Here is a 25,338-nt window from a genome sequence, read left to right as displayed (position 1 = left end):
TGCACCAGGCTGGGAAGACTGAATCTGCAATAGCCAACCAGCTTGGAGTGAAGAAATCAACTGTGGGAGCAATAATTAGAAAATGGAAGACATACAAGACCACTGATAATCTCCCTCGATCTGGTGCTCCACGCAAAATCCCACCCCGTGGGGTCAGAATGATCACAAGAACGGTGAGCAAAAATCCCAGAACCACGCGGGGGGACCTAGTGAATGAACTGCAGAGAGCTGGGACCAATGTAACAAGGCCTACCATAAGTAACACACTACGCCACCATGGACTCAGATCCTGCAGTGCCAGACGTGTCCCACTGCTTAAGCCTGTACATGTCCGGGCCCGTCTGAAGTTTGCTAGAGAGCATTTGGATGATCCAGAGGAGTTTTTGGAGAATGTCCTATGGTCTGATGAAACCAAACTGGAACTGTTTGGTAGAAACACAACTTGTCGTGTTTGGAGGAAAAAGAATACAGAGTTGCATCCATCAAACACCATACCTACTGTAAAGCATGGTGGTGGAAACATCATGCTTTGGGGCTGTTTCTCTGCAAAGGGGCCAGGACGACTGATCCGGGTACATGAAAGAATGAATGGGGCCATGTATCGTGAGATTTTGAGTGCAAACCTCCTTCCATCAGCAAGGGCATTGAAGATGAAACGTGGCTGGGTCTTTCAACATGACAATGATCCAAAGCACACCGCCAGGGCAACGAAGGAGTGGCTTCGTAAGAAGCATTTCAAGGTCCTGGAGTGGCCTAGCCAGTCTCCAGATCTCAACCCTATAGAAAACCTTTGGAGGGAGTTGAAAGTCCGTGTTGCCAAGCGAAAAGCCAAAAACATCACTGCTCTAGAGGAGATCTGCATGGAGGAATGGGCCAACATACCAACAACAGTGTGTGGCAACCTTGTGAAGACTTACAGAAAACGTTTGACCTCTGTCATTGCCAACAAAGGATATATCACAAAGTATTGAGATGAAATTTTGTTTCTGACCAAATACTTATTTTCCACCATAATATGGAAATAAAATGAAAAAAAAAAACCAGACAATGTGATTTTCTGGATTTTTTTTTCTCAGTTTGTCTCCCATAGTTGAGGTCTACCTATGATGTAAATTACAGACGCCTCTCATCTTTTTAAGTGGTGGAACTTGCACTATTGCTGACTGACTAAATACTTTTTTTCCCCACTGTATCCTTCTAGCCTTGTATTCCAATCATGTGTACTGTCCCACCAAGTTTCAGTGATTCCAATGACATATTTCTTTTTCTGTGTTAGTAGTTCCAGTTCTCCTTGTTTGTTCCCCATGCGCATTAGTATAGAAACATTTTAGTTTGTGATTGGTTTCTCTTTCTCCAATATTTTTATTATTTAGATTTTTTTGTCTTTCTTTCCTCCCACTTCTAATACTAGAGTTCTCAATAGCATTTGTCAGGTGTATGGCTTTTTCTGGCCTTTTGCTTCCCTTCCCACATTGTTCTAGTTTAAAGCTCTCCTGATGAGTGTAGCAAGGCGACTTCCAAATACATGTTTTCCAGTCTTCGTAAGGTGCGCCCCATCTCTAGCAAGTAGTCCATCGTATAGGTAATTCACTCCCAGTGAACTTGTGTATGCACGAGAAATAGAACACAATGATCCATGTGCAAACTTTTAGCCAGGCTTGCAATAAAGTTCCTTGTCCATGAGAATATCAATCAAGCCTTTTAAGGCACCAATAAAGATTACATAACTTAATTTGACCCAGCAGTGCCTCCTCCTCCTTGACAATAAAAATCTAATTAAAATATGGCACACATGGGTACAAAACCTCATGTACCTGAACATCTAAGGCCATGTGCACACGTTGTGGATTCTGCTGCGGATCCGCAGCGTTTCAGGCTCTGCGGGTCCGCAGCAGATTCTGCTGCGTTGTACAGTACCATTGTTTTCAATGAAAAACACTGTGCGCATGCTGTGGATTTGCTGCGGGTTCAAATCAGCAGCATGTCAATTCTTTGTGCGGAATCCGCAGCGGTTTCACACCTCCATTGTAGAGGTGTGAAACTGCAGGGTTAAACCACAAGATAATCCACAGGTCTTTTGATCTGTGGATTTACCTGTGGATTTTTCTAAATCCACGCGGAAAAATCCGTAGCACCTAAAACTACGTGTGCACATAGCCTAAGGAAACCTTTCATGGCCATGGTAACAAAATCTATCAGGTAGTGGTGGCAATTTCGGGAGTCAAAAGTTACTTGACAGGTTTCCTTTAACTGAGATGAGGAAAAAGCATGTAAGGCCACTTGCACACTGAGTATTCGGTGATTTTTTTACCTCTGTATTTGTAAGCCAAAACCAGTAGTGGATGAAAATTACAGATGTGGTGCACGTGTTTGTATTATACTTTTCCTCTGATTTTTCCAATCCTGGCTTTGGCTTACACATACTGAGGTAAAATACTGACCCAATACTCAACGTGTGCACATGGCCTAATATTTCAGAAAAGCTTTGAGCTCACATGCTCTGCAGCACAGAAACAGATGAAACAGATGAAAACAGGACAGAGCACAGTGCACAACGATGATTTCATTATTATTTATTATTATAGCGCCAGCCATTTATTCCATGGCACTTTACATGTGAGGAGGGGTATACATAAGTTAGCGACTAGAACAAGAGGAGAGGACTACCCTGCCTGTGAGGGCTCACAGTCTACAAGGGATGGGTGATGATAAAGTAGGTGAGGGTAGACCTGGTCATGCAGAGGTATGGTGGAGTGAGGGTTACTGCAGGTTGTACGCTTGTCAGAAGAGGACATTCTTCAGGTTCCTTATGAAGGTTGCCATGGTAGGTGAGAGTCTGATATGTTGGGGTGGAGAGTTTCAAAGTAGGAGGGATGCACGGGAGAAATTTTGTCTGTGGGGAGTAGAGACGGAGATCTTGTGAGAATCGGAGGTTGCATGCAGGTAAGAACTCGGAGACCAGGTCACAGATGTATGAAGGAGACAGGTTGTGGATGGCTTTGTATGCCATGGTTAGGGTTTTGAACTGGAGTATCTGGGTAATAGGGAGCCAGTAAATGGATTGACAGAGACGAGAGGCTGACGAATAGTGGGGTGATAGGTGGATTAGTCGGGCAGTGGTTTAGGATATATTGGAGGGGAGCAAGAGTGTTAGAGGGGAGGCCGCAAAGCAAGAGGTTGCAGTAGTCGAGGTGGGAGATGATGGCGGCACTAGTGTTTTTGCAGATTCTCGATTAAGGAATGTGCGGATCCGGGAAATATTTTTGAGTTAGAGTTTGAAGGAGAGATCAGAGTCAATGGTTAATCTGAGGAAGTGAGCTTGTGGGACTGGGTAAAGTGATCAGCCATTGACTTTGAATGTTAGGTCTGTTGGGGGGTTGAGCGAGCTGGGGGAAAGATTATGAATTCTGTTTTATCCATGTTAAGTTTTACAAATCTAGTAGAAAGATGAAATATCGGACAGACATTGTGGAATTCTGGTTAGTAAGGAGGTAATATCTGGTCCAGAGAGGTAGATCGGTGTGTCATTAGCATAGAGGTGATACTAAAAGCAATGAGACTCCATGGCCTGTCTCAGGCAGAAGGTGTTAATGGAGATCAGGGGTCCTAGAACTGAACCTGAGGGACACCAATAGGGGGTGAGATGACGAGTGATGTGTGAGTGGGAGACGCTGAATGTCCAGTCTGTTAGACATGAGGAGATCCAAGATAGGGCGAAGTCTATGATGCCAAGATTAGAGAGATTCTGTAGTGTGAGGAAATGGCCTAACGTGTTGAAGGCAGTGGACAAATCTTGGAGGAGGACAGAGTAGTGTCGCTTGATTTTGACAGCTAGTAGGTCATTGGTGACTTTAATCAGGGTAGTTTCAGTAGAACAATGCAGTAAAAGAAGGAGTGGAAGGAGAGGTGGGAGGGCAGTTAAAAATGGACATGTTGTTCAAGTAGGTTGGAGACACGGGAGAAGTGATATGGGTCGATAGCTAGACAGAGAGGATTGTTCAAGGGAGGGCTTTTGAGGGTGAGTGTGACTGAAATATGTTTGAAGCATGAGGGGAAGACACCAGTTGTTAGTGACAGGCTGAAGAGACAGGTTAGGGTTGGGAAGAAGACTGTGGTAAGGGATGAGATGTGACAGGTTTGGATCAAGTGCACAGGTGGTGAGATGTGATTTAGTGAGTTGGGGGGATAATTTGATCTTCCATAATAGTGGAGAAGCTGGTTTTGGAGAAGGAGGGCTGAGTAGTTTTGGGGAGGGGCTGTGGTGACTTTAGGCAAAAGCTTTTCTGATATTATCACTTTTCTGCTTGAAGAATGTGGCAAAATATTCTGCTGAGATGAAAGGGAGGGGGTGCTGGCTCGCACTCTTTCGTGCATAATTTTGGGGCATATACGCCTACTGAAGGTGGACACCCAGATGCTCTCTACTAGGTCTGGGTGTTCGCCCTAGTAGGCATATATGCCCCAAAATTATGCACGTCACACTCACTCTTCCGGCACCATTGTAGTCTATGGCACCGTTGGCACATATATCCGAATCCCATTTTGTGAGGGGTTCAGACGCAATCCACAAATGTGAAGATAAGCGCAATGTGAAAGCACCATTAAAGGCAGGTGCTGGCAGTATAACAAAATCAACACCTGACATATGTGGAACAGGCTCAGCTGGTGGTCCCATTTCATACAATTGTATATGCTTCATGATTTAGTAGTATGAATAGGGTGGGTTGAGATAAAACGTTACAGATGATACAAGAATGGTCGATTTTTGGAAGCAGATGTTTGCTTGGCCATTGTTTATACACATGAGGTATATATGAAAGAAGCCATGGCTGTTTGACAAGTGGTGTTCCAAATATTATCTCTTTTTGAGGAGTAACCGTTTCACTGTTTGCAAACTGAACAAAAATTACTTGACTTCTTTTAGCAATTAAAAAAGTTATTGATTATTCTTTTTTATGGCGTTTGGTTTAGCATTTGTTTCTAAAGTGAATAAGCAATGGGGAAACATCTGGTCCCAGACAAATAAACTAATGAAAAAGCAGCGGGAAGCACCAATCCCAGATGGCAAATAACTAATTTTAGCTAGATCATGACAATTGCAGCATTTCAGCATAGAGAGAACATGATGGATGGCCGGTGATGAACTAGCAGCGATCAGCACTGGTCACAGCAAAACAGTATAGGATATAATGGACAGGCATGCAGATGGTATGGCATTAGCCATAGTGGAATGGAAATTCTAACTGATCCATTCCCGATTCCTTTAGACATATATAAGATTGGAGGACAATCTTGTCTGCTTAGTTGTGACAAAACTACTTATGCTGAATACCCTCTATGAGAGTACATTGACGACTGGCCAAGACAGTTCACCAATAAAAAACTGGGCTAGTTTTGGTCACTGTTCCAATCCACTGATCCAGAAGCCCATGGCGACAGGGCTTAGGTCATCCGCTGGAGAAAAGGTTACAGTTGAGATATGGCTAAACTTGTTTCTTTAGACAGTGCATCTGTTTGCTAACATGTGTCAGGTTGGCTATCATGTTAAATATACTGTAATCGTAGCTGCAGAAGGAGGACCTTATGGCACACAGAGAGGAATATACAATAGAAAGATGGTAGCCAGCTCAACACATTAGCCCGTAGTTTGAAAGAGCTCGGATCAAAAACACTTCTGGGGCAGGAAAACAAGTGAACCAATAAGGATAGATCCAGCTAACAGGATAAAATTCTTGAAGCTTTATTCAATCATATTAAAATTTCAAAAGACATCCTATAAAGTCCAAATACGAAACACCAATGTGTTTCTGGAGCGTATAGCTCCCTTTATCAAACAGAGAGGAATATCTTGGTCAGACATGCAGTAGGCAAATGTATGCTACGCTGAAGTTTTATTGAGCAGTGAACACAGATTATTCTGGTAATACACCAATTTTGTCTCTCTTTTACAAGACAGAAAAAATTCTGCCATTTTGCTTTTATAACAAGGCTCTAAAAGCATGTCAATATTCATCCCTTTGCTTAGAATGACCTGTCATTTGGCAAGTTATATATTCTTACTTCATTCTTGTTGTATATCTGAGTATTCAGTTTTCTTTTTTTTTTTAAATCTGCCATATACAGGTGCTTCTCACAAAATTTCAATATCATCAAAAAATGTATTTATTTCATTTCTTCAATACAAAAAGAGAAACTCATATATAGAGTCATTACAAACAGAGTGGTCTAATTCAAGTATTTATTTCTGTTAATGTTGATGATTATGGCTTACAGCCAATGAAGCCCCCAATGTCATTATCTCAGTAAATTAGAATACTTTATAAATTATCTCAGTAAATTAGAATACTTTATAACACCAGCTTGAAAAATGATTTTAAAATCCAAAATGTTGGCCTACTGAAATGTATGTTCAGTAAATGCACTCAATACTTGGTCGGGGCTCCTTTTGCATCAATTACTACATCAATGCGGCATGGCATGGAGACGATCAGCCTGTGGCACTGCTGAGGTGTTATGGAAGCTCAGGTTGCTTTGATAGCAGCTTTCAGCTTGTCTGCTTTGTTGGGTCTTGTGTCTCTCATCTTCCTCTTGACAATACCCCATAGATTCTCTATGGGGTGAAGGTCAAGCAAGTTTGCTGGCCAATCAAGCACAGTGATACTGTTGTTTTTAAAACAGGTATTGGTGCTTTTGGCAGAGTGGACAGGTGCCGAGTCCTGCTAGAGAATGAAATTTCTGTCTCCAAAAAGCTTGTCGGCAGAGGGAAGCATGAAGTGCTCTAAAATTTCCTGGTAGACGGCTGCACTGACTTTGGTCTTGATAAAACACAGTGGACCTACACCAAGAGATGACATGGCTCCCATAACCATTACTGATTGTGGAAACTTCATACTAGACCTCAAGCAGCTTGTATAGTGTGCCTCTCCACTCTTCCTTTAGACTCTGGGACCTTGATTTACAACAGAAATGCAAAATTTACTTTCATCTGAAAACACCTTGGACAACTGAGCAACAGTCCAGGTCTTTTTCTCATTGGCCCAGGTAAGATGCTTCTGACGTTGTCTACTGGTCATGAGTAGCTTGACACAAGGAATGCGACACATGTAGCCCATGTTCTGGATACATCTGTGTGTGGTGGCTCTTGAAGCAATGACTCCAGCAGCAGTCCACTCCTTGTGAATATTTCCCAAATTTTTGAATGGCTTTTTCTTTACAATTCTTTCAAGGCTGCTGTTATCCCGGTTGCTTGTGCACCTTTTTCTACCACACTTTTTCCTTCCACTCAACTTTCCATTAATATGCTTGGATACAGCAATCTGTGAACAGGCAGCTTCTTTAGCAATGACCTTTTGTGGCTTACTGTCCTTGTGGAGTGTGTCAATGACTGCCTACTGGACATCAGTCAAGTCAGCAGTCTTCCCCATGATTGTAGAGCCTACTGAAACAGACTAAGGGACCTTTTTAACCCCTTTACTACCAAGGGTGGTTTGCATGTTAACTCCCGGGCCAATTTTTACAATTCTGACCACTGTCCCTTTATGAGGTAATAACTCAGGAACGCTTCAACGGATCTAGGCGATTCTGAGATTGTTTTCTCCTGACATATTTTACTTCACTTTAGTGGTAAAATTTCTTCGCTATAACTTGCGTTTATTTATGAAAAAAATGGAAATTTGGTGAAAATTTTGCAGTTTTCAAACTTTGAATTTTTATGCCCTTAAACCAGAGAGTTATGTGACACAAAATAGTTAATAAACAATTTTTTTTGTTGGGAAGTTATGAGGATTAAAAGTTGACCAGCGATTTCTCATTTTTACAACACCATTTTATTTTTAGGGACCACATCACATTTGAAGTCACTTTGAGGGGTCTATATGATAGAAAATACCCAAAAGCGACACCATTCTAAAAACTGCACCCTTCAAGGTGCTCAAAACCACATTCAAGAAGTTTATTAACCCTTCAGGTGCTTCACAGAAATTTTTTGAATGCTTAAAAAAATGAACATTTAACTTTTTTTCACAAAACAAATTACTTCAGGTTCAATTTTTTTATTTTACCAAGGGTAAAAGGAGAAATTAGGCTGGAAAAGCTATTGTGCAATTTGTCCTGAGTACGCCAATACCTGATATGTGGGGGGGAACCACTGTTTGGGCGCATGGCAGAGCTCAGAAGGGAAGGAGCGCCGTTTGACTTTTTCACTGCAAAATTGGCTGGAATTCAGATCCGATGCCATGTCATGTTTGGAGAGCTCCTGATGTGCCTAAACAGTGGAAATCCCCCACAAGTGACCCCATTTTGGAAACTAGACCCCCCAAGGAACTTATCTAGATATGTGGTGAGCACTTTGAACCCCCAAGGGCTTCACAGAAGTTTATTGTCATGATCCAGGGTGGATCTGACAGATTAAATGCACAAGTAACCTTTTTTTTTTCCTGTGAGCTGTTTTGCTCAGGGTTGGTTTTGTCCCCGGTGGCCAGTATGGTCATTGCACTTGTGCTTAGATAGTTTTAGCCCGGGTGGCTGGTATGGTCATTGCACTGGTGTTTTTAGAGATAGTTTGCCCCCGGTGGTGGTTAGAGTAATTGCACGGGAATCACTAACTGGTGTGTTTGCTCTATAAAAGTGTGTCAGTAGTGCTCACTCACGTTGGTGATATTATTATTGTTGGGCTTTCCAACCATCCTGGGTGAAGGAAGGAGCTGGATGGGGAGCTGGAGGAGAGTCCAGGGCGGCTCATTCAGAGTCCTGGAGTGGCAGCCATGGTGTCAGCGAGGAGTTTGTGTAAAGCATGGTCGAGTGGCAGCTATGGTGTCAGTGAAGAATTCCTGCAAAGCTTGGTGGAGTGGCAGCTATGGTGTAGAGCTGCACTCAGTTTGCTGGACTCTGTTACTGAGAGCTGCACTCAGTTTGCTGGACATGGTTGCTGGACAGCTGCACTCAGGTGCTGGAATCTGTTGCTCCAAGGCGGCACTCAGTGCTGGACGCTGTTGCTGTAAAGCTGCACCCAGGTGTTGGACACGGTGGAGGAAGATGGACTCAGGTGTTGGACTCTGTTGCCAGGAGCAAGTGCATCAGAGCAAAGCTAAGTGTTTCCCTGTTTGTCACTTTTCCTCATGTTGGTGTTAGTACAGCGGTGGGGCCAGTGCCTGCACCACCCAGCTCCCTAGCAAGGGATAGGTGTAGGGTGTGCCAGGGCTACAGGTTCCTGAGTGGCGCCCGGTGCGGAACCGGCATAGGGAACATTAGGAGCGATAGGGACACTGACTCAGGGAAGTGCAGGAGGTCTCCACTTTCCCCGTTCCCTATCGCAGGGCCCACCGTTGTAAATGTTTCCCTATTTCCCCTTTGTCTTGTATTAGTTACCGGCCTGCGGGCCGCGTCACACTGGACAATTACACGTGCCGTGTCCTGTTGTATTAGTTACCGGCCTGCTGGCCGTGTCACACAGGACGGGGCACGTGACATTTATAACGTGCAGCCGTACAATTAAAAAATCATATTTTTTACACAAAAATGATCTTTTCACCCCCAATTGTTATTTTCCCAAGAGTAACAGGACCACAAAAGTTATTGTGCAATTTGTCCAGAGTACGCTGATACCCCATATGTGGGGGTAAACCACTATTTGGGCGCATGGCAGAGCTCGGAAGGGAAACAGCGCCATTTGACTTTTTTGGCTGGAATTGAGATCGGATGCCATGTCGCGTTTGGAAAGCCCCTGATGTGCCAAGACAGTGGAACCCCCCCAATTCTAACTCCAACCCTAACCCCAACACACCCCTAGCCCTAACGGGAAAATGGAAATAAATACATTTTTTTAAATTTTATTATTTTTCCCTAAGGGGGTGATAACAGGGGGTTTGATTTACTATTTATGGCGGGTTTATATTTTTGGCAGCTGTCGCACGCTAAAAGACACTTTTTATTGTAAAAATAGTTTATGCATCACCACATATTGAGAGCTATAGTTTTTCCATATTTTGACCCACCGAGTCATGTGAGGTCTTATTTTTTGCGGAACGAGTTGACGTTTTTATTGGTACCATTTTCGGGCACGTGACTTTTTTGATCGCTTTTTATTCTGATTTTTGGGATGCAGAATGAACAAAAACCAGCGTTTCATGAATTTCTTTTGGGGGTGCGTTTACACCGTTCCGCGTGAGGTAAAATTGATAAAGCCATTTTATTCTTCAGGTCAGTACGGTTACAGCGATACCTCATTTATGTCTTTTTTATGTTTTGGCGCTTTTATGCAATTAAAACAATTTTATATAAAAAATAATTATTTTTGCATCGCTTTATTCTGCGAGCTATAACTTTTTTATTTTTTTGTTGATGATGCTGTGTGGTGGCTCGTTTTTTGCGGGACAAGATGACGTTTTCAGTGGTACCATGGTTATTTATATCCGTCTTTTTGACCGCGCGTTATTGCACTTTTTGTTCAGAGGTATGATGATAAAGCTTTATTTTTTGCTTCGCTTTTTTATTTTTATTTTTTAAGGGGTTCAATAAAGGGGTTAACTAGTGGGACAGTTTTATAGGGCGGGTCGTCACGGATGCGGCGACACCAAATATGTGTACTTTTATTTTTTTTTTTATTTTCAAAAAATTAAATTATTAGGGAATATTTTTTTTAAAATTTATTTAGCAATTTTTTATAAATTATTTTTACACTTTTTTTTTTAACTTTATTACATTGTCCCAGGGGGGACATAACTGTCATGTGACAGATCGCTGATAATCAGCTGACACCCGGCCGCGATCAGCTGCGCTCCCCCCCGTGAGCGCAGCTGATCGCGTTAGACGTACTATTCCGTCCTTGGGACTTAGGTCCCAGGTCACATGGACGGAATAGTACGTATAATGTAGGAAAGGGGTTAAATGCTTAGGAAGCCTTTGCAGGTGTCTTTTGTTAATTATTCTACTGAGATAATGACTTTTGAGCTTTCATTGACTGTAAGCCATAATCATCAACATTAACAGAAATAACCACTTGAAATAGATCACTCTGTTTGTAATGACTTTATATAATATATGAGTTTCACTTTTTGTATTGAAGAACTGAAATAAATTAAGTTTTTGATGATATTCTAATTTTGTGAGAAGCACCTGTAGAGGATATAAGCCATTTCATTTCTTGCAAATTTTTGTGGCCTTTAACCCCTTCCTGACATCAGACGTACTATCCCGTCCATGGGACCCGCGCCCCTATGCCCATGGACGGGATAGTATGTCTAGCGCGATCAGCGGCGTCCACGTGGTGAGCGCCACTGATCGCAGCCAGGTGTCAGCTGATTATCACAGCTGACACCCGGCACAATGTGTCAGGGGCGGTCACGGACCGCTCCCGACACGTTAACCCCTTGTACACCGCGATCAAACACGATCGCGGCGTACCGGGGGTTAAAGGGAAGCATCGGCAGGGAGGGGGCTCCCTCCGTGCTTCCCTGAGCCCCCCACGGCAGCGCAATGTGCAGCGCTGCTGCGGGGGACTCTTCCCTACAGGCCCCCGGATCCAAGATGGCGACGGGGGCCTTTGGGGGCCTGTAGGGAGCCGACTTCCTCACTGCCTGCAAAGGAAGTCTGGAGAACTGCCTGTGACAGATTGCTGATCTGTCACAGTGATCTGTGATGTGACAGATCAGCGATCTGTCACAGGACAGTGATGTCCCACCTGGGATGATGTAATAAAGTAAAAAAAAAAAAGTGTAAAAATAATTTTAAAAAAATAGCAAAATAAATTATTAAAAAAAAAAAAAATATTCCCCAATAAATTCATTTTTTGAAAATAAAAAAAAAACAATAAAAGTACACATATTTGGTATCGCCGCGTCCATAGCGACCCGCCCTATAAAACTGTCCCATTAGTTAACCCCTCTAGCGAACCCCTTAAAAAATAAAAATAAAAAACGAAGCAAAAAATAATGATTTATTATCATACCACCAAACAAAAAGTGCAATAATGCGCAATAAAAAAGACGCATATAAATATCCATGGTACCGCTGAAAACGCCATCTTGTCCCACAAAAAACGAGCTGCCATACAGCATCATCCGCAAAAAATTAAAAAAGTTATAGCTCGCAGAATAAAGCGATGCAAAAATAATTATTTTTTATATAAAATTGTTTTCATTGCAAAAAACCGACAAAACATAAAAAAACGACCTAAATGAGGTATCGCTGTAATCGTACCGACCCGAAGGATAAAACCGCTTTATCAATTTTACCGCACGAGGAACGGTGTAAACGCACCCCCCCCAAATAAATTCATGAAACGCTGGTTTTAGTTCATTCTGTGTCCCAAAAATCGCAATAAAAAGCGATCAAAAAAGGTCACGTGCCCAAAAATGGTACCAATAAAAACGTCAACTCGTCCCACAAAAAATAAGACCTCACATGACTCGGTGGGTCAAAATACGGAAAAATTATAGCTCTCAATATGTGGTGATGCAAAAACTATTTTTACAATAAAAAGCGTCTTTTAGCGTGCGACAGCCGCCAAACATAAAAACCGCCATAAATAGTAAAACAAACCCTCCGTTATCACCCCCTTAGTTAGGGAAAAATAATAAAATAAAAAAAAGTATTTCCATTTTCCCGTTAGGGTTAGGGCTAGGGCTCAGATTAGGGTTAGGGGTGTGTTGGGGTTAGGGTTGGAGTTATAATTGGGGGGTTTCCACTGTTTGGGCACATCAGGTGCTCTCCAAATGCAACATGGCGTCTGATCTCAATTCCAGCCAATTCTGCGCTGAAAAAGTCAAATGGTGCTGCTTCCCTTCCAAGCTCTGCCATGCGTCCAAACAGTGTTTTACCCCCACATATAGGGTATCAGCATACTCAGGACAAATTGCAAAACAACTTTTGGGGTCCAATTTCTCCTGTTACCCTTAGGAAAATAAAAAATTGGGGGCAAAAATATCATTTTAGTGGAAAAAAATGTTTTTTTTTATTTTCACGCCCAGGCGTTATAAACTTCTGTGAAGCACTTGGGGGTTCAAAGTGCTCACCACACATCTAGATAAGTTCCTTAGGGGGTCTAGTTTCCAAAATGGGGTCACTTGTGGGGGGTTTCCACTGTTTAGGTACATCAGGGGCTCTCCAAAAGCAACATGACACCCGCAGACCATTCCATCAAAGTCTGCATTCCAAAACGTCACTACTTCCCTTCCGAGCCCCGACGTGTGCCCATACAGTAGTTTTCTCCCACATATGAGGTATCAGCGTACTCAGGACAAATTGGACAACGACTTTTGGGGTCCAATTTCTCCTTGTACCCTTGGGAAAATGAAAAAATTGGTGACTAAAAGATCATGTTTGTGGAAAAAATATACGATTTTTTTATTTTCACGCCCGGACGTTATAAACTTCTGTGAAGCACTGGAGGGTTCAAAGTGCTCACCACACATCTAGATAAGTTCCTTGGGGGGTCTAGTTTCCAAAATGGTGTCATTTGTGGGGGGTTTCCACTGTTTTGGTACATCAGGGGTTTTCAAATCGCAACATGGTGTCCGATCTCAATTCCAGCCAAAAACGTCAAATGGCGCTGCTTCCCTTCCGAGCTCTGCCATGCACCCAAATAGTCATTTACACCCACATATGGGGTATCAGCGTACTCAGGACAAATTTCACAATAACTTTTAGGGACCTGTTACCCTTGGAAAAATAAAAATTGGGGGTGAAAAGATCATTTTTGTGGAAAAAATAGGATTCTTTAATTGTACCGCTGTACGTTATAAACTTCTGTGAAGCCCTTGTGGGTTCAAAGTTCTCACCACATATCTAGATAAGTTCCTTGGGGGGTCTATTTTCCAAAATGGGGTCACGTGGGGGGGTTTCCACTGTTTAGGTACATCCGGGGCTCTCCTAACGCGACATGGCGTCCGATCTGAATTCCAGCCAATTTTGCATTGAAAAAGTCAAACGGCGCTCCTTCCCTGCTGGGGTCTGCCATGCGCCGAAACAGTGGTTCCCCCCCACATATCAAGTATCAGCGTACTCAGGACAAATTGCACAATAACTTTTGCAGTCCAATTTCTCCTGTTACCCTTGGGAAAATAAAAAAAATTGAACCTGAAGTATTTTTTTAGTGAAAAAAAGTTAAATGTTCATTTTTTTTAAATATTCAAAAAATTCCTGTGACGCACCTAAAGGGTTAATAAACTTCTTGAATGTGGTTTTGAGCACCTTAAGGGGTGCAGTTTTTAGAATGGTGTCACTTTTGGGTATTTTCTATCATGTAGACCCCTCAAAGTGGCTTCAAATGTGATGTGGTCCGTAAAAATAAAATGGTGTTGCAAAAATGAGAAATCGCTGGTCAAATTTTAACCCTTATAACTTCCTAACAAAAAAAAATTTTGGTTTAAAAATTGTGCTGATGTAAAGTAAACATGTGGGAAATGTTACTTATCAAGTTTTTTGTGTGCCGTATCTCTGTGATTTAAGGGCAGAAAAATTCAAAGTTGGAAAATTGCAAAATTTTCAAAATTTTTGCCAAATTTCTGTTTTTTTCACAAATAAACGCAAGTTATTTGAATGAAATTTTACCACTAACATGAAGTACAATATGTCACGAGAAAACAGTGTCAGAATCACCGGGATCCATGGAAGCGTTCCAGAGTTATGACCTCATAAAGGGACAGTGGTCAGAATTGTAAAAATTGGCCCGGTCATGAACGTGCAAACCACCCTTGGGGGTGAAGGGGTTAACAAGGGGGCTTGGCTGACAAGCAATTTTGCCAAAAAAACCCACTTCTCTATCCTCCAATATGTCTCTTGCAAAACTGGCAACTGTTGACCTACTGACAAGTCCTCTTTAGCCCACATTCAGTATTTATTCAGCATTTTTCATCAGTATTTGTAAGCCAAAACCAGGAGTGGGTGACAAATACAGAAGTGGTGAATTGTTTCTATTATACTTTCCTCTGATTGTTCCACTCCTGGTTTTGGCTTACAAATACTGATGGAAAATACTGACCAAATATTGATGGCGTGAATGTGGCATAAATTCTGAAGATACCGCCACTCAGCTTACAAACTACAGCATGCAACTTGCCATAGTCACCAGCGTATCCAATTTCCCTATTGGATAACCTTGGCCCCACAATACTACAGTAAGTCAACATATCCAGCGCCACCATAATTGTCATCAATTTGAGACTGACTCTCTGACTCATCCACTGCCTGTGCCTGAGATAACTCAATGTCGCCGTCCATATCCACCTGCTTCTCCTCCTCCTCTTCCACATCCTGTCCGAAACAGCCCAAGGGCAAAGATGAACATTGTTAATTTTGCTCCATCACTTGTAGCATCTTCAGTACGTTACATGGTAAAATTCTGTCATTCACAATTACTTGTTTTGCCCGAAACAAACCCTCATATGGCCATGTTGTCAAAAATATAAACAAGTTTTGGCTTTTGTAAGAAGTGGAGGAAAAAAATGAAATTGCAGCATTCGAATAAAAATTTCTCCAACATTAGAGAATTAACCCCTTTACCCCCAAGGGTGGTTTGCATGTTAATGACCAGGACAATTTTTACAATTCTGACCACTGTTCCTGTATGAGGTAATAACTCTGGAACGCTTCCATAAATCCTGATGATTCTGACAGTTTTCTTGTGACATATTGTACTTCATGATAGTGGTAAAATGTATTTGATACAGTGGCATGTAAAAGTTTGGGCACCACTGGTCAAAATTACTGTTATTGTGACCAGTTAAGCAAGTTGAAGATGGAATGATCTCTAAAAGGGCTAAAGTTAAAGATGACATATTTTCTCTGTATTTTAGGCCAAAAAAATTATATATTGTCATTTTTTACATTTTAAAAATTGCAATAAGGAAAATGGGCCAATGCAAAAGTTTGGGCACCCTGCATAGTTAGTACCTAGTATCACTCCCTTTTAAAATATCACAGCTTGTAAACGCTTTTAGTAGCCAGCCAATAGTCTTTCAATTCTTGTTTGATGGATTTTCATCCATTCTTCCTTGGAAAATTCTTCCATTTCTGTGAGATTCCTGGGTCGTCTTGCATGCACTGCTATTTTGAGAACTAGCCACAGATTTTCAATGATGATCGAATCGGAGGACTGTGAGGGCCATTGAAAAACCTCTAGCTATCGCCTTTTGAGGTAGTCTATTGTGGATTTTGATGTGTGTGATCATTATCCATTTGTAGAAGCCATCCTGTTTTCAAATTCAGCTTTTTTACACATGGTGTTATGTTTGCATCAAGAATTTGTTGAAATTTCATTGACTCCATTCTTCCCTCTACCTGTGAAATGTTCCCTGTGCCATTGTCTGCAACACAACCCGAAAACATGATTGATCCATCCCCATGCTTAATGGTTGGAGAGATGTTCTTTACCTGAAATTCTATGCAATTTTTTCTCTGCACATACCTTTGATCATTGCGACCAATGAGTTTTATTTTAACTTCAACGATTCACAGGACTTGTTTCTAAAATGCATTGGGCTTGTTTAGATGTTCTTTTGCATACCTCTGATGCTAAATTTTATGGTGAGGGTGCAGGAGAGGTTTTCTTCTGATGACTCTTCCATGAAGGCCATATTTGATAAGGTGTCTCTGAACAGTAGAACAATTACCACAACTCCAGAATCTGCTAAATCTTTCTGAAGGTCTTTTGCAGTCATGTGGGGGTTCTGATATGCCTTTCTAGCAATCCTACAAGCAGCTCTCTCTGAAATTTTGCTTGGCCTTCCAAACCTTATCTTGACCTCCACTGTTCCTGTAAACTGCTATTTCTGAATTACATATTGAACTGAGGAAAGGACAACTTGAAAACGCTTTGCTATCTTCTTATAGCCTTCTCCTTGCTTTGTGGGCCTCCACCATTTTCATTTTCAGAGTGCTAGGCAGCTGCTTAAAAGAACCCATGGTGGCTGTTTTTTCGCACAAGGTTAGAGGAGGCTATGTGTTTCTAAACCTGTGGAATCTGAATCAGCTGGCCTTTCCTAACATTGAGGGTGAACAAGCCTTATCCCTTACAGGCTAATTAAGGTCTGAAACCTTGGTCAAAGTTATCTGAGCACACAAATCTCCAAAGGTGCCCAAACTTTAGCATCGGACCATTTTTCTTTTTGTAATTTTTAAAATGTGAAAAAACTACAATGTGTATTACTTTTTAGCCTAAAATACAAAACAAATGTGTCATCTTTAACTTTAGGCCTTTTAGAGATCATTTTATCTTCAACTTGCTTAATTGTTCACAAAAACAGTAATTTTGACCAGGGGTGCCTAAACTTTTGCATGCCACTGTATGACTTGCGCTTATTTGTGAAAAAAACTGAAATTTCGCAATTTTCCAACTTGGAATTTTCATGCCCTTAAATCAGAGATATGTCACATAAAATACTTAATAAGTAACATTTCCCATATGTTTATTTTACATCAGCACAATTTTGGAACCAATTCTTTTTTGTTAGGAAGTTATAAGGGTTAAAAGTTAAACAGCGATTTCTCATTTTTACACCCTTTTTTTAGGGACCACATCACATTTGAAGTCAGTTTAAGGAGTCTATATGATAGAAAATACCCAAAAGTGACACCATTCTAAAAACTGCGCCCCTCAAGGTGCAAAAAAGCCACATTCAAGAAGTTTATTAACCTTTCAGGTGCTTCACAGGAATTTTTGTAATGTTTTAAAAAAATGAACATTTAACTTTTTTTTTCACAAAAAATTTACTTCAAATCCAATTTTTTTATTTTACCAAGGGTAAAAGGAAATTGGACCCCAAAAGTTGTTGTACAATTTGTCCTGAGTTTGCGAATACCCCATATATGCAGGTAAACCACTGGTTGGGCGCATGGCAGAGCTCGGAAAGCAAGGAGCACTGTTTTACTTTTTCAACGCAAAATTGGCTGGAATTAAGATCGGACGCCATGTCATGTTTGGAGAGCCCCTGATGTGCCTAAACAGTGGAAACCCCCCACAAGTGACCCCATTTTGGAAACTAGACCCCCTAAGGAACTTATCTAGGTGTGTGGTGAGCCCTTTGAACCCCCAAGTGGTTCACAGAAGTTTATAACGTAGAGCCATAAAAATAAAAAATCATATTTTTTTCACAACAATGATCTTTTTGCCCCCAATTTTTTATTTTCACAAGGGTAACAGGAGAAATTAAAGTCCAAAAATTGTTGTCCAATTTGTCTTGAGTACGCCGATACCCTATATGTGGGGGTAAATCACAGAGCTTGGAAGGGAAGGAGCACCGTTTTGAGAGCTATATTTTTTCCCTATTTTGGCCCACAGAGTCATGTGAGGTCTTGTTTTTTGCGGGACGAGCTGCCGTTTTTATTAGTATAATTTTCGGGCACAGGACATTTTTTGATCACTTTCTATTCCGATTTTTGGGAGACAGAATGAGCAAAAACCAGCAATTCATGAATTTCTTTTTTTTTGGTGGGGGGGCGTTTAAACCGTTCCGCGTGTGGTACAATTGATAAGGCAATTTTATTCTTTGGTTCAGAACGATTAAAGTGATACCTCATTTACTTTTTTTTATGTTTTGGCGCTTTTATATAATAAAAACTATTTCATAGAAAAAATAATTGGTTTTGCATCACTTTATTCTGAGAGCTATAACTTTTTTATTTTTTCGCTGATGACGCTGTATGGTGGCTCGTTTTTTTGCGGGACAAGATGACGTTTTCAGCGGTACCATGTTTATTTATATGTCTTTTTGATCTCGTGTTATTCCACGTTTTGTTCGGCGGTATGATGATAAAGTATTATTTTTTGTCTTGGGTATATTTTTTATGGTGTTCACTAAAGGGGTTAACTAGAGGGATATTTTTATAGGTCGGGTCATTACGGTCGCAGCGATACCAAATGTGTACTTTTATTGTTTAGATTTTTTTTATTCAAATATTTATTTAGTTTTAGAATAAATATTGATTTTTTATTAGTAATATTTTTTTATATTTTTACAATTTTTTTTTACTTCATTCTAATTTTTTACACTTTGTCCCACTATGGGACACTCATTTTTTGCAGTCTGATCGCTTCTATAGCATGCAGATTCATGCTACAGAAGCTGTCAGTGCTGCAATCTGTGCACACTGACCTGAGAGACTTCCTGACATGCAATGCGCATGACAGGAGGTTTCTCAGCTTTGATAACCTGGATGTTATCATGACGACATTGGGTTACCATAGCAGCGATCGGTACCCCGCGTCACACTGTGGTATCTCCGATCCAAAGGCAGAGGGGCTGTCAGACCTCTATCTGCTCCCGGAATGCTGCGATCATGATCGATCGTAGTATTCTGGGGGGTTAAAGTGCCGGGAGCGGTCTGTGCTGACACCCGGCCGTGATCGGCCACGCACCTGTGGCACCCTAGAGACTGGTTGCCATTTTGACATTGCCTCCCTCTAAGGGGTGATGTCACGTATGGAGGCGGGGGGGGGTCCCCATGCCAGGTAACACAGTATACATGTCAATTCCTGCTCCAGGCCAGAAAGGGGAGCTTCCTTATAAATTCTGGCCAGCAGGTGGGGTTAGTGAGTCAGAAAGAAGTCAGCTGAGAAAGTTGTCATGGAAACGGGAGCCATGACAGAACAGTGAGAGAGGAGAGTTGGCAGGTGGTCTGTGGAGAGGGAAGGGACAGGAGCAGAGACAAGGGCTCTGGGGAACTAAAATTGTATATAGCTGACCCCAGAGTGTAGCGCTGTACACCCTGATAGCCGAATCTGGAGGGCAGGGGACTGCAAGCTCCCTGGCCACAACGAACACCTGAAGGCACGGCAGCAGACCAAGAGCTCGGGGCTGACAGTGAAAAGGACAGTGCCCGTGATATAGGCTCACGCTGTCTGCCATAGATTAGAAACCATTATGCAGGAGAGGGCCGCAGCTTAGCTACAAGCAGCAGGGATCCGAAAAGAGAGCGCAGAAGGAAGGTCCCCAACCTCATCTGGCAGGGTGGATCCCCTGAATGACCCCAGGCAAGCCGGATTCAATCCTTCACTGTAATTGGTAACCCAGATTGCATCTATTCTCAAGTAAAAGGTAAAGAAAACTGCACCTCTGTGTCCTTCACTTATTCTCTGCACCCCAACATTCACCACCATCGTTACAATCAAATATATTTTCCCTGGGGCCCCACTCTACCTGTGGGGAGCTGAACCATCTTTGCAGCGTCACCATAAGCCCCAGTGGACCAAAACCGCAGCGTCGGCCACCCATTGACGAACACCATGGGTGGCGTCACGATTAAACACCACATAACTATCCTCTAATTTTATGACACAGCCAGAGCCACGGAAACGGATCACAACCCCGTGACCTCCCCCATAGAACTGTCCAGTCCGATTCCGGGTACCCCACGGCCCTGGTGGGCGCGCAGCCGATCGCTATGATGTACTATTCCGTCCATGGTCAGACAGGCCCAGGGCACACGGATGGAATAGTATGTCTAATGTCAGAGGGGTTAAAAAGCATAAAAAGTCCAACAGTGCAATGTGTTATTGAACAGCCTGTTAGTTACTTGTGGTGAATATCCACTTACCAAAGGCCATATATGTTGGGGTGACTTTGACATCACTAAGACTTTGCATTAATAAGCTGGAAAAGGATTGGATACAGTCCTAGGAGACCTTAGAGTGTGATACACATATTTCTAGGTCAATTGGAGACTACGCAGTTCTTTCAATTTTCAGCAAATCAATTTTCCAAAAATGAGGTATTTGGAAAATATTTGGCTGAACTGGTGTTTTCGAAATCCGAAAGATTTGCTCATCTTTAATTGCAAGCTTTCATCAGTTTAGTGCCACAGTACTTAAATCTCTGCCATAGTATGTGAATCGGGCCTGTCCAGAGGATACATTACAGAATAATGTACTTCAAAGATATACTATAAAGTGAAACAAATATCAAAATCAGGTGGTGAATCCTTCCATCTGATAAGAGAATCCCAACAAATAAAGATAAAACCACGGACTTTCATTAGGTGACAAGATTATAAAAATAAATTAAAAAGACAGGGAATAAAACTTCTAAAAAAGGAGGCTAAGCTGCTCCAGAACCATCTATTAAAAGATATTAATGATAATGGGGAGGTAGAAAAGTTGAAGGATGAGGATCCTACTGAGATCCAGGGGTTGCAATGCAGTCCACTATAGGGCTCTGCAGTGCACGTATACCAAGGTACTTTCTACCAAAAGACTCTGCAGGTAAGAGGTAATACCTGATCCTATCCCTACCCTGAGATGTAAGTTCAAATAGCAGATAGGAAAAATGTGCGTTATTTACTTGCCCAGAGATGTTAAATGGTCTCAGGATGGCATGCAGTGTTCCCTTCACACCCAAGACTATATTTCCTGTCCTTTTAATTGATTATTATAATCTTGTCAACTAATAAAAGTACATTGTTTTGTCTTTATTTTTTGGGATCCTCTTCCTATCAGGTGGAAGGACTCACCACCTGATTCTGTTATTTGATGATCTTTCGATGTGCCTAACCTTTAACATAGTTTTTTTGGACCTATGATTTTGATTGTAAAGTGAAACAACCTGCTTTTGCTCAATAAATATGTATTGTGATGAAATTTACTCATTTTTTCTTTTTTTTTCTTGTAGCCGCTGAGCATAAATGGAGACAAGGAGTATCTGGAAGACATGGAAAAGCCAGACCCCTTTTCACTGAATCCTGTTGTGTCTGTTACTATCTGCCCTACTGAAGAGTGTGAGGAAGCTGGACCCCTGCCAGTGAAAGTGGACCTAGATAAAACAATGATCTAAACCAGTCATTTATATACCCTAGTGCTTGAGGGGATTATCTATCACAATGCATTAAGGGGGATAAATGTCTTGTTACACTGGTTTCCCGAACTGTTCTCTTTTTTGCTTCCTTTTGTTGCAGAGCATCTAGGATGGTTGATCTACATATAGAGAACCCACCACAAATTGCCTAAATCTTGTGGTGTATACAATGGAGAGCGAAAAGTTGTATTCTTGGTTTGGTAACAACTTATAATTCTTTATCAGTTTAAGAGCTTTTCATGGCTCTCATTTGCCGACAATTTTATGGCTGAGTGCACCTACTGAGGTATAAGACAGATCACAGAGCTGTGCCGTCTGTAAGATTTCTATTTCATTTTTAAGGAACACTAGGATATTTGTAAAAACAGAGATGTGAGTTACTGCTAAGAGACATGCTCAGGCTGTCTCACAGACACATTAATATTTAACAATATTTAGTAACCTTTGTTAAACTGTGTATTGCCCTGTGTCTCAGCACCTTTATGGAGACAGTAGTGGAGCTGCATGAATCTAGAAATCGTTAAGTATATGTATGTTTTTGGGGCGTTTCTAAAGACGGTAAAGTGAAAGTGGAATGAAGCTTTTACGAAGAAAAGGTATTTTTGAAACAGGCCCATTGCTACAGCAACTTCTTTAAAAAATGATTAGGCTGCTAAATTCTATATGTAAGAAAGAAACCTGAGCCTATGTGTCTTTTTATTATGGAAAATGTTCTTTAGAGCACTATAGTCAGTTTATTTTCCATTAATTGTCACATCACTTATTAGACTGCAGTAAGAACTGCACTACATTTGAATTTTCTGTTTTCTTTGTTGCAAGAAAGGCCCCAGGTGTACAGCCATAGTATTTGTCGATGTGCTAACTATTGTGGCCTCAGGCAAAGAGAACGTATTACTTAAGCACCATTTAATAACTGATAATTTAAAAGAAGACCATTACACAGGCTTTCTTAGTCATCTAGAGGTTCGAGGTGTCCTCCACGGTCATTGATGCTCTTCTATAAGCTCCTTCTCTCTTATTAGGGCAAGAATAAATGTTGTAAACAAAAAGACATACTATTCAGCTTTCCAATCAAATTGTTAAAACTTTGAAATTGATGGTATTCTTCAGCCCACCAAACATGACTGAGTCCTGCATACTAACTGGTTGTGGATAATTAATATCAGCCAATTGGTGTAGTCAGAAGAGTATGCCATACACAGTGATCCTGGAAAACTTCTGTTTCCCATAATTCCTTATAATTTTCCTATAGAAATCGAGCAATTGGCCACTGTAGTATCGTGCATGATGTAATATATTCGCAATAATGCAATATCTACATAAGAGTTAGATTGACACAGTGGTAAATAATGTGTTAACAAATCTAATATTCAATCTTGACTTTGAATTCTTTTACAAATGTTCATGTATCGCAATCCTTTTGTTTTATTAATTTATACCATAAAGAAGGAAATGGTATGGTCATTATTGCTCTGCAGCATTGGTAGACATCTGAATGGCATCAGCTTATTAATCCTAGGCTCATACGTTTCTTATGTATTATTGGAATCCTGCTCATTAATTAGAATCAAAGTGGAGAGCAGACATGCTCAAGTTACAATGACCATTAGGCAGCAAAACCAAAAATGGCTGTGAGGTGGCGCCTAAGTTGCTTTAAAGGAGTTGTTCCCTTCCAGTGAATATTGGTCCCCAGCTACAGGTCATTATAAAGAAACAAACTGTGCTCAAATTGCTTGGGTCCATTGGCGAGTATAACCACTGCTCCCAATGTCTGGCATTGGCTGTGGCCCTGATGTCATGTCGACAGCGTGGCAGCCAATCAGTGAGCTGAGCGGTTTTTGGCGGAGTATTTCATTTACATGGAAACGCCCCACTAAGAGCTGCTGATCTCACTGATTGGCTCCTGTGGTGTCGACATGGCATCAAGGCCACAGCCAATGTCAGACACCAGGAGCGGCAGTGAGATTTGCTAATGGACCTAGGGAAGGTGAGTACAGAGACTTGGTTTCTTTGTAATAACTTGCAGTCAGTCAACATTTACTGAAAGGGAAGAACACCTTTTAAGCAATTCTTTGTCTTGTACTCCAGTGAGCATGTCTGCTATCTAATGAGTGACAAAAAATCTTCAGGACTTTCAGGTAAATGACGTTAATAGATCCAGTGATGACCTGATGAGCGCTTATGATGTATGTTACCAAATGGCCACTGTATTTGCCTGTGTGACCCAATCCAAATTATTTCACTAAAAGCTCTACATCAGTAACACTCTCAACATCATAAGGCATGGTCAGAAGATACTTCCAAAATCTCGGCAGGCTTCTTAGTAGCATGTTAATGATATTTGTGATTGTATCGAACTTGTCAACCTTTTCCTCTTCTTTTATATTTATTCCGAATCTTAATACTGTATTGTTTGCTAATGTGTTTTTACATAAGAGTTCTTATTTTTTTGTTCAATGCCAACATCCAGGTTAAGAGATAATTCTATTGCTGGCTTCTCTCTCATAAAGCCATAGAGAATGCCATATATAGGACAATTCTGAATTTACAACCATATTTATGTGTCCATATTATCTTTCCAGAATCATTATCGCTTAACTTTTTGGCTGCCACCATTATTTCTTTATCATATCAAATGTATGAAGGGAAAGTTTTTTTTCCTTATCACAATTATTTCCACAATTCCAAAAACACTTTTTAATAAAGTTGTCTTGGTGTTAGATCTTTGCTTACAGTCTAAATTTATTGCTGCTGTTAAATTTTATCAATTAAAATTCCATGGATAAATCATTTTGGACCATCTGTCTATTTTTAATGTCTGCATTTTAATGTCTCAATTGCAATTAGAAGTTACTAATTAAAGGCCCTTTTGTACTTCTGACTTAACAGAAAGGGACTCGTGGAAAATGGTATAATGCTACTCTTGCAACTTTCACCTGCATACGCTATTTACATTACAGCACCCAACAAATGTCAAATTAACATTCAATTAAAATTGTGGGTGCAATTGTACCCAATATCCCCACACACAAATCCTGAAGGCTGAAGAGATAAATAAAAAGTTATACAGACTTAATCACGCCAAGATCAATTCACCTTTTTTACAGCTCTTAAAGGGAATCTGTTACCTATTTTTTCGTATATAATTTGCGGCCACTGCCATCAGGGGCTTATTTACAGCATTCTGTAATGTTGTAGATAAGCCCCAGATGTAACCTAAAAGAGAAGAAAAACAAGTTATATTACACTCACCCAGGGGCGGTCCAGTCCGATGGGTGTCGTCGTTCGGCGCCTCCCATCTTCTAGTGATGACGTCCTCTTCTTTGCTTCCTGTTGCAGGCGTACTGCTCTGCCCTGTTGAGGGCAGAGCAGAGTACTGCAGTGCACAGGTGCCGGACCTCTCCCAGCACCTGTGCACTGCAGTACTCTGCTCTGCCCTCAACAGGGCAGAGCATTACGCCTGTGCCGGAGCCAAGACGGGAAAGAGGACGTCATCACTAGAAGATGGGAGGCGCCGGACCAGACCGCGACAACCATTGAACCCGGACCACCCCTG

At 41.3% G+C, this 25,338-nt stretch overlaps 1 protein-coding gene across 1 annotated transcript in view; it reads left to right on the top strand.

The window, feature by feature from the left end:
• The window catches only part of TMEM59L (transmembrane protein 59 like), a 120,739-nt gene extending 96,167 nt beyond the window's left edge, over window positions 1-24,572 (top strand). Inside the window, exon 8 of the mRNA XM_073548022.1 lies at window positions 21,600-24,572. Within this exon, the coding sequence (XP_073404123.1) occupies window positions 21,600-21,761 (162 nt within the window). The 3' untranslated portion in view covers window positions 21,762-24,572. The remainder of the gene's footprint in view (window positions 1-21,599) is intronic.
• The last annotated feature ends 766 nt before the right edge of the window (window positions 24,573-25,338 follow it).

This window comes from Dendrobates tinctorius, unplaced genomic scaffold (genome assembly GCF_039654945.1).
Source record: "Dendrobates tinctorius isolate UK_male_01 unplaced genomic scaffold, ASM3965494v1 ptg000011l, whole genome shotgun sequence".
Classification (NCBI taxonomy): Eukaryota; Metazoa; Chordata; class Amphibia; order Anura; family Dendrobatidae; genus Dendrobates; species Dendrobates tinctorius.
This window is presented reverse-complemented; position numbering and strand designations above follow the sequence as displayed.